Below are 16,144 nucleotides of genomic sequence, written 5' to 3' on the forward strand. Positions count from 1 at the left end.
AATTATAAGGATATAGTAGATATATTATCATAAATCAACAAATCTGTTTCCGCAGCATGTTACTAAGCAACTGTAACCAAGACCTTGTGTAAATCAGATTAAAATTCCAAGGTAACGATACTCAAATACAACCTCACATTTAATAGCCAAAGAGAGTTGAACAAGTTCATATTAAAACAAAAAGGTCTGTTTAGTTTTATGGTTGTTGAAATAGTTTAGATATACAGAAACTGTAAATCTGTGTGTATCAGTTGAAGGCATTTCCACTGTACAATGGACAATGCAAAGGTCTAACAATCCCAATATATTTTTTAGATAAAATAACTAGAAACTTCTTTCAATGAGTTTCGTCATTCATTATATGCATTTCATTCTTCCACTTAATGGTATCCAAACTATACAAGCATCAATACTATTTTAAATACTGAATTATTAGTTATTATTAAAACAGTTAAGAAAAAATATCACACACATAGTGTGAAAGAATAATACTGTAATAGTCTTTTTTTGCTGCACTTACAATATAAAAAAGCTGGTTTTACAGTTGTAAATACACTTAAGTATAAGGACCTTTCTAATAACTGCCTACACTTGGCATGCATGTCCCCACCATTCCAGCACTCGGACACTCAGCGGGCTTATCAAGTAACATGAGGAAACTCCAGTTCATACAGCATAGACCAGAAAACAAAAGAGGTTTTCATAAGCACATGGAACCTGTCTGCCACTTTCAGTGCTGCCCTCCCACAGAGTTTCAAAGTCCAACCTACCTGACCTCATCCTGAATGTGACTAAATATTTCAAAAGGTAACCCAAATTTAAAGGAGGGAGACTGTGACTTTACTACTTCTGGCTCATAAGTCTCTAGAACAAGAGCAGAAATCATCTGCAATGGAGGCAGAACCTTCCAGGGGGAAATCTGTTCCAAGTTCCAGGAGCCACCACAAGCCCTTTCTGCTTCAAGCACAGGTTCCACTTTCGACATTGTCTCCCTTTACACATATACCCATCTTAACAGAGTCTTGTTTTCCTTAAACCTCCAAGAAAAAAAAAAGGAAAAAAAAAAAAAAAAAGAAAAGAAAAAACCACACTGCATATACACACCACCTGCTGGGGAGAAGATGAGAGAACAAACATGTGACAGATATTAATCACGATGCTTAATGCACTCCTGGCAGGCTCTCAGCTACCACAGCAAAGAGAATCATTTAACAACCTGTGTGGATGGAGCAGGAGGGGAAACTTGCCAGCTTTATTCACTCATGGTTTTTATGTTCTTCTGACTGTTTTAAACATTTAAAGAATATATAATATGGGCAGAGCCTCTTCCATTCTGAATCCTCCTGCGGTGACAATTTGGTCCATATCCCAGCCTTCCTGGAATGTCACATTTCTGTATCTCCCCACTCCTTTCACCCAGAGTGCACTGTAATATACCACTGCTTTGTGCCAGAGGTACAGCACAATAAATACTTCTCTCCCTACTGCTTTACATATTTCTTGTCTTACAGAAATGGTTACAAGTCATAATACTTTATGTCAATCAAAATATAAATTAATGACATTCTCCGCTATCCTTAATGTGTACATCTTCTTGTAAAGCCAATAAAATCTGTTCTGCCTACAGCGAGAATGAAATCAAACCGTAACAAGATACTCCACTGAGAACATGTCTCTCCTGCTGGGAAAAGGGTGACAAATTGAACACTCAAGAAAGTACAAAAGGCTGTTATTTCATAATTCCTTCCATTGAGAAAACAGAATGTAAAGTATGTAGTCTCCTACTTCAATAATTTTTTCAACCACTTTTCAGAGACACCATCTACTGCTACACCATCTACCATTTTCATGTCTTCGTAGAAGCTTAGGAGATGCTAGCAACAGTTCTAAGTTAACTATTTGCAACCACATCTAAAAAGCACCCTTAACTGTTCAAAGATCCTCTTCAAAACAGTGCCTGAAGAAAAAAAAACCAAACCAGTACTATACTACAGTTCACAAGGTATTTTTGAGTATTGAATTCTTCCAATCTTACCTTTAATATTCTACAAGGTATTAAGACTGTACAACGTTGTTTCAGACAATTGTCCTCACTTTTCCCAGACAGTCCTCAAAACAATGTTCCAGGACACAAAATATTCCAGTTCCCCCCTTGAAAGACAGTTACTGTTTTATAATACACTGGCCTATCAGCTTTATTATAACAAACTTCTCCTGGGTAAAAGGTATTCAACTATGACAATAATAGGCAATCCACAAACAAATTAAGTAATTGACTATAGCACTCTTCAAGTGTTTCACTTTAAAAATGACGGTACAAATGATATTCTGACTCTGTAGGATCTTTTACTTCTGTGCATTCAGCGCATTCCTATTTTAAGGTCTGATTTTTTAATGGGAACAGCAAGTATTTCCTGCTTTTCACCCATCTATACTGCAAGGCTAACACAGCTAAGACTGATTCCTATGCATTGACAGAATTGCTTATGAAAGCATACTTAGTAGAGCCTTCATGAAGACTGTGTCATAAGAAAAATCTTTCCAACTCAGATGTAGATTTCTAACATTATTGGTTTCATATTCAGCATCTTCCACATACTATGGGTGTGATTAAGCCTCCCCTATTCAAAAATAATCCCATCACTTCTTTGGGGAAATTGACAGTTACTTGACTACTAGTATAGCTCTGAATGCTGATGTTTTCCCAGCTCTTGCCTATCTAATCCTTAATTTAATATGACCAAAACAAATGACTTTTTAGTATAACTGCTTTATAGCAGATATGAAAATGGTGCCATGAAAGCTACCAATGCTACTTATTTCTTTAAAGAAAGTGGCAATTACTTCTTTTCCCTTATTTTGTTTTAGAAAAAGAACTTTTGAAAATTAACATAAGCAATCTCATAAGTTACACTGGGACAGAAAAAAATCTGGAAGAATAAGATTTACTATTAAATTGCCTTACTGACCATAATTGCCTAAAATAAAAATTGCAAGCAACACATGTACTGAAATGATATAGTTCTTTCTGGAATAAATATCTTTCAAATAATAATATATTTTACAGCTCAGTATACTTTTTCACTATAATAAGATGGGAAAATGACATCATTAGTATATTTTTGCTTAGCACGTACAGGTGTAATTTTGCAAGTCCAGAATTAAAAAACAAAAAGGTTCATACAAAAGTAGGTGTGCAAACAGCTGTGAGGAAAAGTAGAGGAATCCTCTTTATCTTAATTTCAATTTGCTCACAGTTACAGTTATGTTACAAAGGAAAACATACAAAACCATAAAAGGTCATTTTACTATGAAAAACAACAAAGTGCTAAGGAGTCACATTTAAAATCTCCCTCACTTTAACAGTCTATACGAAAAATATCAAGGTATATATGTCAGAGCAGTATCTCTATTCCAGCAATATATTAATCATGCATGTGATCACAGAAGACATCAAGTTCCAAATATTGCTTGGTTTATACGACTAAGTTTTACTCTGTAGCTTAATTGCAAGACCAAAGACTTCAGCAGATACACTATATGGTTTAGACCTTGAGACAAAACCTTCCAGAACAATCATACAGCAAACACAAAGCACAGAAGGTAAGGAATTCAGTTCAAAATCAGTTAGATCCTGTGTTTGGGAGAAAATCAGATTGAAATATATTGAAACACTGTCTTTGCAAGCATTTGAACAGCCTTAATACTTTAACTCCAAACTTGTTGGAAGTTTACCATGCTCAAGATCATGACTCTGCTTTCCAGGATAATAGTCAACATATTTGTTGTTGACAGTCTTTCCAACAAACTATTTGATATATTAAAGTAATTGGGAACGGACCAGAAATGTTAATTGAAGCCTATGTAACAAAGAAACAACACCATTGTTAATAAAGCCCTAATAAAATTAAAAGAACGTATGTCTAATAAAAAGAGAATAAAAACTGGAGACTGCAATAGCTATAAAGTCCATATGTTAAAGTGCTCCACAAGGCCATCACTATTACGAACTTCCTTTAAACTTCCTCCCACACCTCAGGGAGCAGCAGAGCTTCTCACATCCAGTTGCACAAATACACAAAGCATTCTTAACTTCACATGCGAGGGGGAAAAACAGTTCTTGAAAATAATACATTTTATCTGCTTCCATATTCTTAGGTTCTTATTTGTAAATATTGTTATCATAATGCTAAATGTAATATGTAACTATAATAAAAGTTAACATGTTTAATCAACACACATAATATTTGAGTGCTCTGGTAAAATACACCTAAGCAAAATAAGTCCAACTGACAAATCTAAATACTTTGTCCCTTAAATTAAGCATTCTGCTACTATAAACCAACAGAGTTAAAGTATAGATTCTCATGGGAGGGAGTGGGGGTGGGGAAGAGTTGAAACTGGGAGACTTGTGCAAAAAACTCTCCTGGTAAGAAAGAAATTGTTCCACTGAAAAAAAAAATAATAGAAAAGGTACTGCAGGGAGGCTGGACTAGATGACCTTTGAAGGTCCCTTCCAACCCAAACTATTCTATGATTCTATGAAAATTGTTATTATGAATTAATTAACTATAGTTAATCTACTATAAGTGTCAACTTCAAAATTCCATTATAAGTCTGTTACTGAATGTCCAGTTCAATTTCTTTGGTATAAGATGTACAGTTACTATTAACTGCATGTACTAATATCTGTTATCCTAGTTGTGAAGTACTGCCTTACCGTAGCAGCCTTACTGAAGATACACATTAAAAGAGACCCTGAAACATTTACACCAGACCCAAGTTGCATACAAACAGTGCAAATGGAAAATGCAACGGAGACATACCTGCCCCCTCACATCATGGGAAGTGGTCACAGTGCATCAGATGCTGAATTACTGTCACACCAGAGGCATGCAATAGAGGTAAAAAACCTGCTGGAGAGAACTGACACCAAACAGCCTTGCGGCTTTGCCGATGCACAAAGCAAAATGTAAGAAGCAGCAAAGGGGCCTATTTGCTCACAAAACCAGGTCTGCCAGAGCCAACGTCTCCAGCACAGCAGAAGTGACAGGATGGAGAAAGCTATGAATGACTGTGTTTAATCTCCCTTTTGGTCTTCAGATCAAAACTAGCTAAAAGCTTATGGCATACTCATCACTCACCATGACAATACCCTATTTCTCGTCAAAGACTCAAAAGCACAACCATTTCAGAAATTTGGTGTTGCTAAATTGAAAAGCTCAACAAACATTTTCATAAATTAACTGTTTCTTTTTTCCATTTATTCTTTCTTTCTCTGCATGCAGGCATAGGCTTTTTTTTTTTCCCTTGCATAAGTACACATCATCACTGCTTAGTTTCCCATAACACTTATCTCAGTCTCATTTACTAGAGGTGTCAATTTCTTTCACGTATTTCAGAAAATATTGTTCTTCAAAATACATCTTCTGGTATTTTTTTCCTCCAGCCTGGTTTTCCCTTTCCCCATTCCTCCTAACAATTCTGCAGTAATGCCACAGTGTTTCAACAAGTTATGCTAATAACTTGTAACAAACTTCATCTCTGTTTTCTGATAGCCTGACAAATTCCTATCAGCTACTCTAAAATAAAACTCTCAGACCTTCCATTGTTATAGCAAAATTTATATCATATATGCCTACATGATGGGCCATTCAGCAACTATTTTTTGAACAAAGCGTCTTCCAGCAGGCATCCCTTTATTCACGCCCAATCAATATCACTTGTCTCCTACCCATCAAATACTAATATCAACAAAGACACTAACATCACTGTATCTAACACAAACAGTAGCTCCAAAAAAAACTTAGTTTGAGTCATATAGGAATGATTGCTTTTCTACAATTTTCAGGCAGGTTCTTTAAATCATGGACTGCAACCTCCCTCATAGCAACATATCAAGCATGCTGCCAGTTCCAGCAGTGGTAATCATCTCCTGGTCAACCACCTACTGAGCACTTCTGCTGCTAGAAATCCTCATATTGGCCCCTTTTCTTTTTGTATGATCTGGCAAATCTAGTTACAAATTTCTTCCTTTTTGCATTTGCAGATGCACACAACCAATGCTGTGTATGTAACATGTGAACACCCTACTGTGCTGAACGTATGCCACCCTGCACTGTCCAGCAGAAACATTCCATGCTTTTTTATTTAGGCAATTTATTTCCTCTTACCACTTTTCCCTTCCACAAACTTAGCCACTAGCGTTTTAATTAAGTCTGAAATCAGCATCCTTTTTCGCCTGAGTATTTCTATTTATACTTTCCTGATGTCAGAAGGAATTGCATTACAAGTATTGAATTCTCCCAGAGTAAAACTGGGACAAAAGAACACAAAACCAGCGATAACCACTTAGGTTGCCAAGTTAAATAAATAAATAAATATATAGAGAAAATAATAAATACCTGAGGTATAACTAAATTAAAATGCAGTACAAAATTATTCTCTTTAAATTTGTGAGATTGGCATTACATCAATACACCTGTGTGAAAAATGTTGCCATTTAGAGAGATAGAACATGATGCACTACCTCCAAACATTTGCTTTCCTGAGGAGGGGGGAAGACACCAGTGTGAATTTTTGAAACTGTGTAGCAAGGAGAAAACTTACAGTTTCCATGTAGTTCTACATTTTAAGAAATCTTTAAAGAGTAATTATACACTTCCAAGAAAGGTCTTTGCAATATATAGTGAAATAATTACCGGCCAAACTACAACTAGTTTTTCATTTTTAAAACTAAGCCCCTTTAGTCTTCTCCCACATGTTACACTGATTGCACATTTTTGTGCCTTCCTCATATTAAGATGTTACGGGATCAGCTACCACCACACAATTCCACCGCAGTCAAGAACAGGAGGATTTGGAGGAGAGAAGCCAGAGAGACAGGTGAAGAAGGAAGTATGAGAGACTAAAAATTCTTCACTGCTTATCATCCAGAATTTTCCTCCTAGTACAAATAAAGGTTACATCAACAACACAAATAGAAATCAAAGGAAAACAGTTTGGCCAACTCTGGAGCAACATCAACTCCAACATTCAGAAGACAGAGGGGGGCACAGAAAGAAGAAATGAGCTGATCTGTGAATCAAGGAGATTTAACTACGGAGTTTTGGGTGTTGGTGTTTTGGGTTTGGGTTGTTGTGGGGTTTTTTCCTCCAAAAAGTTGCTGTGTGAGATGACCTAACTAGGGGCAGCATGAACTCATTGGTGTGATTTACATTCAGGCAGACTACTTATTCAACAAGTAATTCACCCATCTCTTCCTTCAACAAACCTGCCCTTTGTGAGTCCTGCCTACCTTCTTTTCAAGGAACTTCAGCATCACACAGCCAAACCCTGCTCTCAGTGTAACTTCTACAACCTCTAAATTTAGCAAGGTTTCTGTAAGTAAAAATTATGAAAATAACGTTAACTGACCACTCAGCCAAGATTGTACATTGTCTGGATAAGCTTCCATTGATACTATATGTAAACATCAAAAAGCTTCTTGACACTGAGCTGACTGGTATGTTGTAATTCTCTATAGACATCACCAACTCTGAAAACTCAAAGTGACATGAAATATTGGAATATACACTTTTTCTTCAAGCTTCATAAAGTATACCAAGTGTACCAGGACAGCAGTTTACTTGTGACCACAAACAGCATTACCAGAGCTACACAGAAGTTAAAATTCAGCCAAGTGACAATACCTTCCTTTTTTTCAGTTCTTCAGCAAGTATGATAGGAAATTCTATGGCTTAGAACATTTCAAACCTCAAACAGTTAACTTACAAAGCTGTTAACAAAACATACCATCAAGATTTCACAGCCTTGCTACAACTGGTTATTACCGCTTCCGAAGCTCAAGCTATGCAACACAAATAAGTAAATGATTTGGAATCACAAAATTTCATCTACTGTTATTGTTCTGTTGCCTAAATATTTTAGTAAATATAATGAAACAAGCTACATCAATCTTTAGGAATGAGTACAGAAAGTAATAGCTATTAAGAAAAATCAAGATTAGGTTGAGCATCAACAGTGGCTAAGATACTAGCAAGCAAAGAAAATGCCATTTACTGAAATTGTGTCTCAGTAACTACAGTTGCCTAAGAAATTATGATCAACATATTCTATGACTACACGTGCCGAGAAGATACATATGTTCTTCCTTGGAAAAATCATCTGCAGCCCACGATGACCAATGATTCTATCAAATTAAAAACACGCATTTACTTGAGCCAGGACATAAACTGGCAACAGATCAGGATTCCACACAGCAAGGATTTCTACAAGTACTTCTTGCAAATAGCTTTGAATGTCATCTTTAGTGCAGTCTTGCATGAAAAGAAAATGTATAATACTCATTTTCATATTTTAAATTTATTTTCTCCAGCAACATCCCAAGTAACATTAAATTGTAATTATCCCTTTGGAGCAATTATACCAACAGGCAGAATATTAAAACATGTGAATTCCAAACACAGACCCTATAGTCTCATCGGGTACTAGACACAACAGTATGGCTAAATGCAGTCTGAGAATTCACCTGCTCTGAGAAAGAAAAAGAAAACCACTCATCTCCCTCAGGGCAGTTTTTGTACTCCGCTTGCATCAGCAGGGAAGTAGGCTGGCTGCAGCACTCCATGGTGCTCTCTACAGCTTGCAGCAATGCAAACCAAGGGACCTGTTGGAGCTCAGAGTCCTCTCCCTGCACACCCACCAGCGCATGCATCTAAGGTGTCATATGCAGGTCTTGATCAAACATGAAATCAGGACACGACCAACTGAACATGTTGAGAGAAATGTTTCTGCATCCCATTACTCAGACACAGTCACAGCAATCAAAAACATGGCCCAACTCTTCCCAAGATCTGAGTGTCAGTGATGCTTATTCTTTAGTAATTCCTTTGCAACTAACCATCTTCCGCCTCATGCAGAGTATTCAGCAACTCTGACAAAGTGTTCTCATGTGCCTTCTTCAAAGAGTTTAAAGATATGCATCTAACACCTTTCAGAGACTCAAATATATTTAGCTTTAGAAGCTACTTCAATTGTTCTAGCAAACAGGCTTGGCTTCTTGTCCTACTTTCCTTTTCATTACTGGAATTAATACTCAATTAACCAAGTAAGATACCACAGCAGCAAGCAGTGAGAATGTATGTTTCCTCTACTTGTAGCTGTCCCTCATATTTAAGCACAGTTTGCTTAAATATCCATACCAATTATGCTCTTTCACCATTTTATTTTCTTGCTCGTGCAGAACTTGACACGATCTAGCATTCCAGATAAAGGACTCCACTCATTCATCACTGCTCAATACAGGAGGAAAGGCTGCATCAAACTACAGAGGTACATACTGCTCCCAATATCCTTCCAGGCCTTCAGCTAGCCACCTGGGTGATAAAATGAAGATTACGCTTATTAAATTGGCAATGTGCTTACAGGCTGTCTGGTGGGAGGGTTGATAGGAGGAGGCTGTAAGCACATTAGAGAACAAAATTAGAATATAAAATGAACTTGACAAATTGGAGAAACAGCCTGGGGAAAAATGGAGATTTAGTTCAATGAGAACCAAGTGGAAGATTCTGTGCTCAGCCAAGAACAATTAACTGCTCAGATAATGGATAATAACAACTGCTGAGGTTGCAGTTGTGCAAAGAAAGATAGAACTATAGCCCACAACAATCTAAATATGACTTAACAGGAGTTTGGGTTCTGCAATGAAGGAAAAAAAAAATTGCAAAGACTGTACTGGGACTTAGAAGAAGAATTACATATGAGTTGCACAGGCACACTTGCTGTTCTACCAGCTCTGATAATGCTCCACTGGGCACTGCAATTCAAAGAATACACACATATATATACACACAGACCCTTTGGAGATAATAGAAGGTAGAGAAACAAGAATTACCAAAAAATATGATCTACAGGGAAAGAACTAGAGCTGCTTTGTTTAAAGAAAAGATTGCTGATGGGAGACATAACTGTTTTCAAATACTGGAATCCATACTTATGGGATGCTGAACAAGGAATAATGGTCTTAAATGACACAGGTGTATTAGGCTCTGACTGAAGACCCTTACTAACTGTTTTTCTAGTGGTTCTGTTATTCGCATTACTCATTTTACATTACACCCTAAGAGGAAAGTCTTCAATACACAAAGTTAATAAAGTGATAAAGTGCAAATCCTTCCCTTCTAGGCAGGTTTGCATAGGAGTTTCTGGATTGTTTTGGTTTTTTTTATAAGAATGACCCTTTTGGAATGACGTATATAATAGCTTACTTTTGATCAAATCTAATGATCAGAAACAGCTGAAAAGCCCAAAACAAGGAGGAAACACACTGGCATAAGGTTAACTATGCCATAAAACAGTCTTCCTCCTCAACTCAAACTGGTTGCTATCCTTTTACACTAAACAAGTTTTTATTCAGTAACAATTGAAAATGGAGAATTAGAAAAGAACCTGTTAACTCTGTGCACCCTCTTTACTGCAACTCTTACAAGTGGCTCCATCATATTTCAGAACGATTATTGTTGCTGCTCCTTACCTTCTCATTTTCTTTCTTCCTACCATATTGAAACTGAAAAATAATCACTTGTTGAAATCAATACTGAAAAATAAGATGATGCTAGTTATTTTTATTAAGACTAGAATCATCACACTCCTAGTCACCTTCTAAAAGTTTTGTGACTAGTAGAAAAAAAACCACTCATGTTTCACAGCTAAAACCAAACTCCTATACATAAGTTCACATTTGAGGACAATGGATTCCATGTAACGGCCACATACATCCACTGATTACAAGAAACTGCTTCCACTGTCCAGCCCATCTGAATGTCTAGAAAGTTGTTCTTACCATTTCCAAGCTATATATAAAATAACTTTGACATTTTTCATCCCTTCCCTATAGTATCTGTAAAGTATGACTGCAATTGCAGATTAGAAGTGTAGTATAATTCCTCGAACAACATATTTCAAATGTATTTCCATATCTATTTCCTACTGACATGAGTTAAAAAGAAATTAAATCTAAGAAAAACAAAGTGATGATGAGTTTTTCTTCATGTCCATAATTCACGCTAGGATGACAGTAGATTTCATTTTTAAAGTTACGTAATCATTCCATATGGTGACTGTCATAAATAAAAACTTGAATGAAGCCTTCCTGTGTGCAGGCGATTACCAAAATTTTAGATACTAAGTATCTCAGAAGAATTTATCCCAACAGTGAGGTTGTTTGCTTTTTGTAAGAGGGTATGTCAGGTCTGCAGAAGCTTAAGCATTTAGGTTTTGCTGAAATTAAAAGATACATCTCTGCCAGATATGTTCACACATGCAGGAAGTCTGCATCAACAGGTATAGCTAATGCAGAGAGAAAAATCCGAAAACACGTATTTCAGCTTCTACGTTTTGCATAAAAAGTAGTCTTATGTTTTGGTCTAGTGAATCTGTCAAAAAAGTATTTGTATGAATATTTGTAAGAATAAGTTACCATTCATAAGTTACCATCTAATCATCCTAAATGATTCAATCATTTAACAAGCTTGAGAACTAGTACACAGATGGTTAGTTGCCAAAATGCCATTCATTTCCTTGCATCATCTTGGTAATTTGCAGCTGGGAAGAATCAGCTCTGAGTTTGCAAATAACAACTTTTCTTCTCATAATTTCCCTTTATATTAAACAATCTCTATCTGCAGATATTAAAGTGGAACAGGGGGTTTTGCATTAAAGCCACCTTGATTTAACAAATCTTCGGACTACCCAAGTCATTTTAATTGTCTTAACGTGTATTTACTAACTACATACACATTCAGAGAGACAAAGAATGGCTCCTTCACCTGATTCAAGCAATGCAGAGCACCTGGCTGAACTGCAAAACCCAACTACAACTCTGAGCCCCTAGTCTCATCAACATTATTTCACAAATCAGGCAGCTCTCTGTCAATGTGGCATATCTAAATTCAGACAGCAAATAAAAAGACAAAATTAAGTTGTTCAGGCAAATCTAGCAGTGTCCATGTGCTAAGCATCTACAAGCTTCACAATGTTGTGTATGAGGCCTTTAGATGAAACACGAATGCAATTAAAGCAAGAAACACAACACCGTAAGTCAGAGCACTGTACTACTTAGAGGTCCCAGCTGCGATAAAAGTACAATATTCTAAGCACTACACAAACAAGCAGAGATAAACTATCCTAACTCAAATATGTCACAAATTATGCAAATAATAAAAAAGAGAGAGGGAACAAAGTTATATAATCTTTTCTCTGCAAGTAAGAGAATTGAAAGGATTAAAGGAGCCAGATCAAGGAACTTCATGGAAACTCAGTGAGACAAATATAATTCTTTTCAAAGCCATATTATACGCAGGCATATGTAGACAAAGTCTTCCATTTAACCCGACTGCAAAATCTTTCATAAGTCTCCAACTCACAAAAACAGTATGACAAGTGCAATACTAGGCAACTCAGCTTCTTGACCTGTACCAGTTCTACTATGTCAGTAGCCCAGCCATTACTTTTGCTGTCGGTGTATCCTTATCGCAAGGAACACCTGCAACCATTTTGCTGGAAATAAAAGCAGCTGCCCAACAAAAAAATTTGCCCTTAAAAAAAAAGCAGAATCCTGCACTTACAAATATTTCTGCCCTTTTCTAATGGTCACTGAATTAAAGTATTTCACAATATATTCCTTCTTAGTTCACTATTTCCTATTAATCCATCTGACTTGACTCTCCTCCACCAGAAGTATAGTTTGAACATTCACAAATCAGTATCTTTTTCTTATACTAACAGAAACACAATTATATTTTACACTTAAAGTAACTTCTGATCTTTGCCAGTACTGCAGCAAGAATTATTAATTTAGCACCTCAAAAAAAGTGCAATATTTTAAGTTCAAAAGTCAAAATATAGTCAAGCACATGAACAAACCTGTGAACTAAGAAACAGATGCAGAAATTATTGAAGATACATGCTCTTTGACCTGTCCTTACAAAAAGCTAACTTCCAAACCTACTAAACTACTTCATGGTGTTGGTCTCCCATCCAAATTAGTGCTTACTTCACTTTTATCTAGAAATTACACTCTCACTGATGGATGGCCTCAATAACCAGTCTAACAGTAATTGCTCTCTTCAAGCACTTGTAGGTGTTTGTATGAGTAAATCTGCACTCTTTTCTTCACAGATTTTGTGATCAAGCAGTATTTCACATAAAGATGGATTTGTCTCTTACTAATGAACACTGGATAAGACATATCATAACTTGAAATACTATAGTGACATACGCTTTGCAAATAAGTAACCTTTGAGATGTAAGAGTACTGTGTCAAAATATCGTCATTTAAATCAATTGTATTTGCAAAACATAAACATCTTATCCCTCCTTTGGAGGATATTAAAGTTTGTTGAAACCACAAAGCACACCTTGTTCTTCCCTTTGTGATTCCATAGAACATGTGAAATCAGAGTATTTGATTAAAATTTCTAAAAAAAAAAAAGTAACAAAACAAACAAAACCCCTTAAGTTTACTGAAACTTAAGAACAAAATACACATTATTGATACTATACATTATGTTCTGCCTCTTCTCTAGTAGCAGAAACTAATTTTTCCATGGATTTTCATTGTTTCTTCCCGATTCATTTACCAGATTTGAGGGACTTCTCAAAAATAGAGATTATTTCTTTCAAGCATCACTATAACAAAGATCATTAAAGCAACTACCAGGAAGAATAGCACCTTAATGGTATATAACATATCCATCATCCTTATTCCCTCTCATCTGTAACTAGAAAGACACACAGCATAGCATAAATACATAGATGAAAAACTCTCCTACAACAGAAGCTGAATATGCAGAGCATGGAAACACAGATGTATTGCACAGAGGATACCTTGTAAACAAACAATGTTACTAAGTACAAGTAAGTATCTGATCAGGTAGATCAGGAAAGATCAAACAACCAAAGTATCGTCACTGAAATTTAACCACGAAAATTTAGGTAAGAGGCACCAAAGCATTATCAGAGTTTTAATCACTGTAAAGGATGTAAGCCCATACTTATACTTCAACTCAAATAGCACCACCAGCAGAGTCCCATCTAGGGCCAGGAACCTCTAGATTAGTCTCAACTTGCAACATAGCACCTGTTGAAGCTTGAATCTCCCTTCCTGCAGAGCTTTCTCTACAGCACTTAGGACTAGAAACCGACCACAGTTTATTACAAGAGGTTTAACGTCACCCCCATACACTCTAGAGCACTGCAAGGAAAGCTAGAAATGTACGTGCGTAACTCCATATGTTCTTAAAGCAATCTAACTACAACTGTGCAAACTGAAACAGGTGTTCCAAGTTTTGGCAGCACAGCAGTTTTAATTATGAAACTCATATTTTATACAGATAGGAACTATCTGGCTTTGATTTTAGCCTGGAAGAAATGAGCATCTGCTGTTGAACTATCTGTGACAACCAGCCATAGACTATCTAACTCAACATGAAACACGTATTTTAAGATGAGTATAGGAGAGTATTTCTCAAAAAAAACACAATGCGCCTATTGTTTCAAAATTCTGTCCCTTAAAAAAAATGTTTTAAGTACATAAAGGTGAGAATAGTAACAACACAACAACATATTAGTAACATGTAACATCAAATTCAATTCCAAATCCTTTTGAGGTACCCTTCTAACAAAGCATCTAACTTTCTAAAGATTAAAACATACTGAAATGCACTTAGCTAATCATAGAAGCATGGTACAAAGAACAGTAAGCACCTTTTTTCTACATGTACCAAAATGTTCTTCTGCACTATTTGCAAGCCAAGCATCAAAGCACTCTTCAAAATACACACCAAAAAAAAAAAAAAAAAAAAAAAAAAATCTAAAAGTGGAACACAGCATGTTCACACTCTACAAACAAAATTGATCTATTTTCTTTATAAAATCTAAGAGAACAGCAAAATACAAAATAGCATGAAGCACTAGAAGCAGGGATTTTGTAAATATCTAGTTCAGTAATCCGAGATATGTGAACAATGTAAGTTTCAAAAATAGGTTGTCATGATCTCTAACAGGATATTGTCTCTGGTAAACTACACAAACGAGAAGCACTTTGTTTTCCTATTACAAAATGCTGATCAGGTCCATAACCCTGAACAGAGAGCTGCTGCATAATGGACAACTGTAACCCAGAAGACCAATAAAGAATGTAACAGAAGTCAGCACCAAATACGACACTTTCTGGAAGGCAAGTTCCTGTATTCTGAGATTTAATATTAAAACACTGCTTAAACACATCATAATCAAATATTTTCATCTTCTATCACTTCAATGCAAGTTCAATACGCAACCTGAAAAGATACTAGACTGCTCTGGACTGCAGTGCTGCATCTCTAGATTAAGCTTTTACAGTGTGGCAATACCTATTTGACAATAACCATGGCCAGGTTTTCTTTTCATGTGCATTTCTGCAAGACTTGATATTTACAATACTTACGCATTGCAATAAGGTTTCTTTTCATATCCTTTGTAGTTATTCATGTTCAGAGCCATTTTGCAAACTTCACAGTGGAAACATCCTTTGTGCCAGTACTGTAAAGAAACATAAAGTAGAATTACTTACGATTCTAATGTTTTGAAAGCTATGTTAGGGTACAGTAAACGTAGAAACACAACTACACGTCAATATTTTGGCCATACATTACACATATTTGTAAACTAACTCAAAATAATTACTTTCACAGCAAAGCAAACGCACTTCTGAAACACCCTCAGAAATGTAAAATCTCTGCTAAGGTGGACCTGTTACGGACCTGTATGCACTGACCTTGCCAGGATTATTTTAAAGGCAACTCAAGCAGGAGTTTGACATTTTGCCTCGTTAAAGCAAAAAACGACACCGCTTGCTAAGAACGCAACACTATGCAAATAAAATCACTAACTAATGTGACATCTGGTTTCTTGGTACGCTGAACAGACACTAAATTTAGCACACAATACGGTATTCTCCTCCGGTAGCTCCTACCGCCTTGCCTTTCCAGGGACGTTAATTTGGCGCATCTGTCACAGCCTCGTTCATCGCTGTTATTCACGGCACTCGGCGATACCCGGCTTCACCGGGGATTTATTACAGTATTGAAGACTAAAGAACTGA

General features: G+C 36.3%; 1 protein-coding gene across 1 annotated transcript in view; it reads right to left on the minus strand.

Moving 5' to 3' along the window:
• Positions 1 to 15,582, minus strand: part of LOC104401789 (LIM zinc-binding domain-containing Nebulette) — a gene marked incomplete at both ends in the record, with an annotated part of 110,177 nt that extends 94,595 nt beyond the window's left edge. The window contains one exon of the mRNA XM_010009481.1: positions 15,488 to 15,582. Within this exon, the coding sequence (XP_010007783.1) occupies positions 15,488 to 15,582 (95 nt within the window). The remainder of the gene's footprint in view (positions 1 to 15,487) is intronic.
• Positions 15,583 to 16,144: the final 562 nt, after the last annotated feature.

This window comes from Nestor notabilis, unplaced genomic scaffold (genome assembly GCF_000696875.1).
Source record: "Nestor notabilis isolate BGI_N333 unplaced genomic scaffold, ASM69687v1 scaffold11272, whole genome shotgun sequence".
Classification (NCBI taxonomy): domain Eukaryota; kingdom Metazoa; phylum Chordata; class Aves; order Psittaciformes; family Psittacidae; genus Nestor; species Nestor notabilis.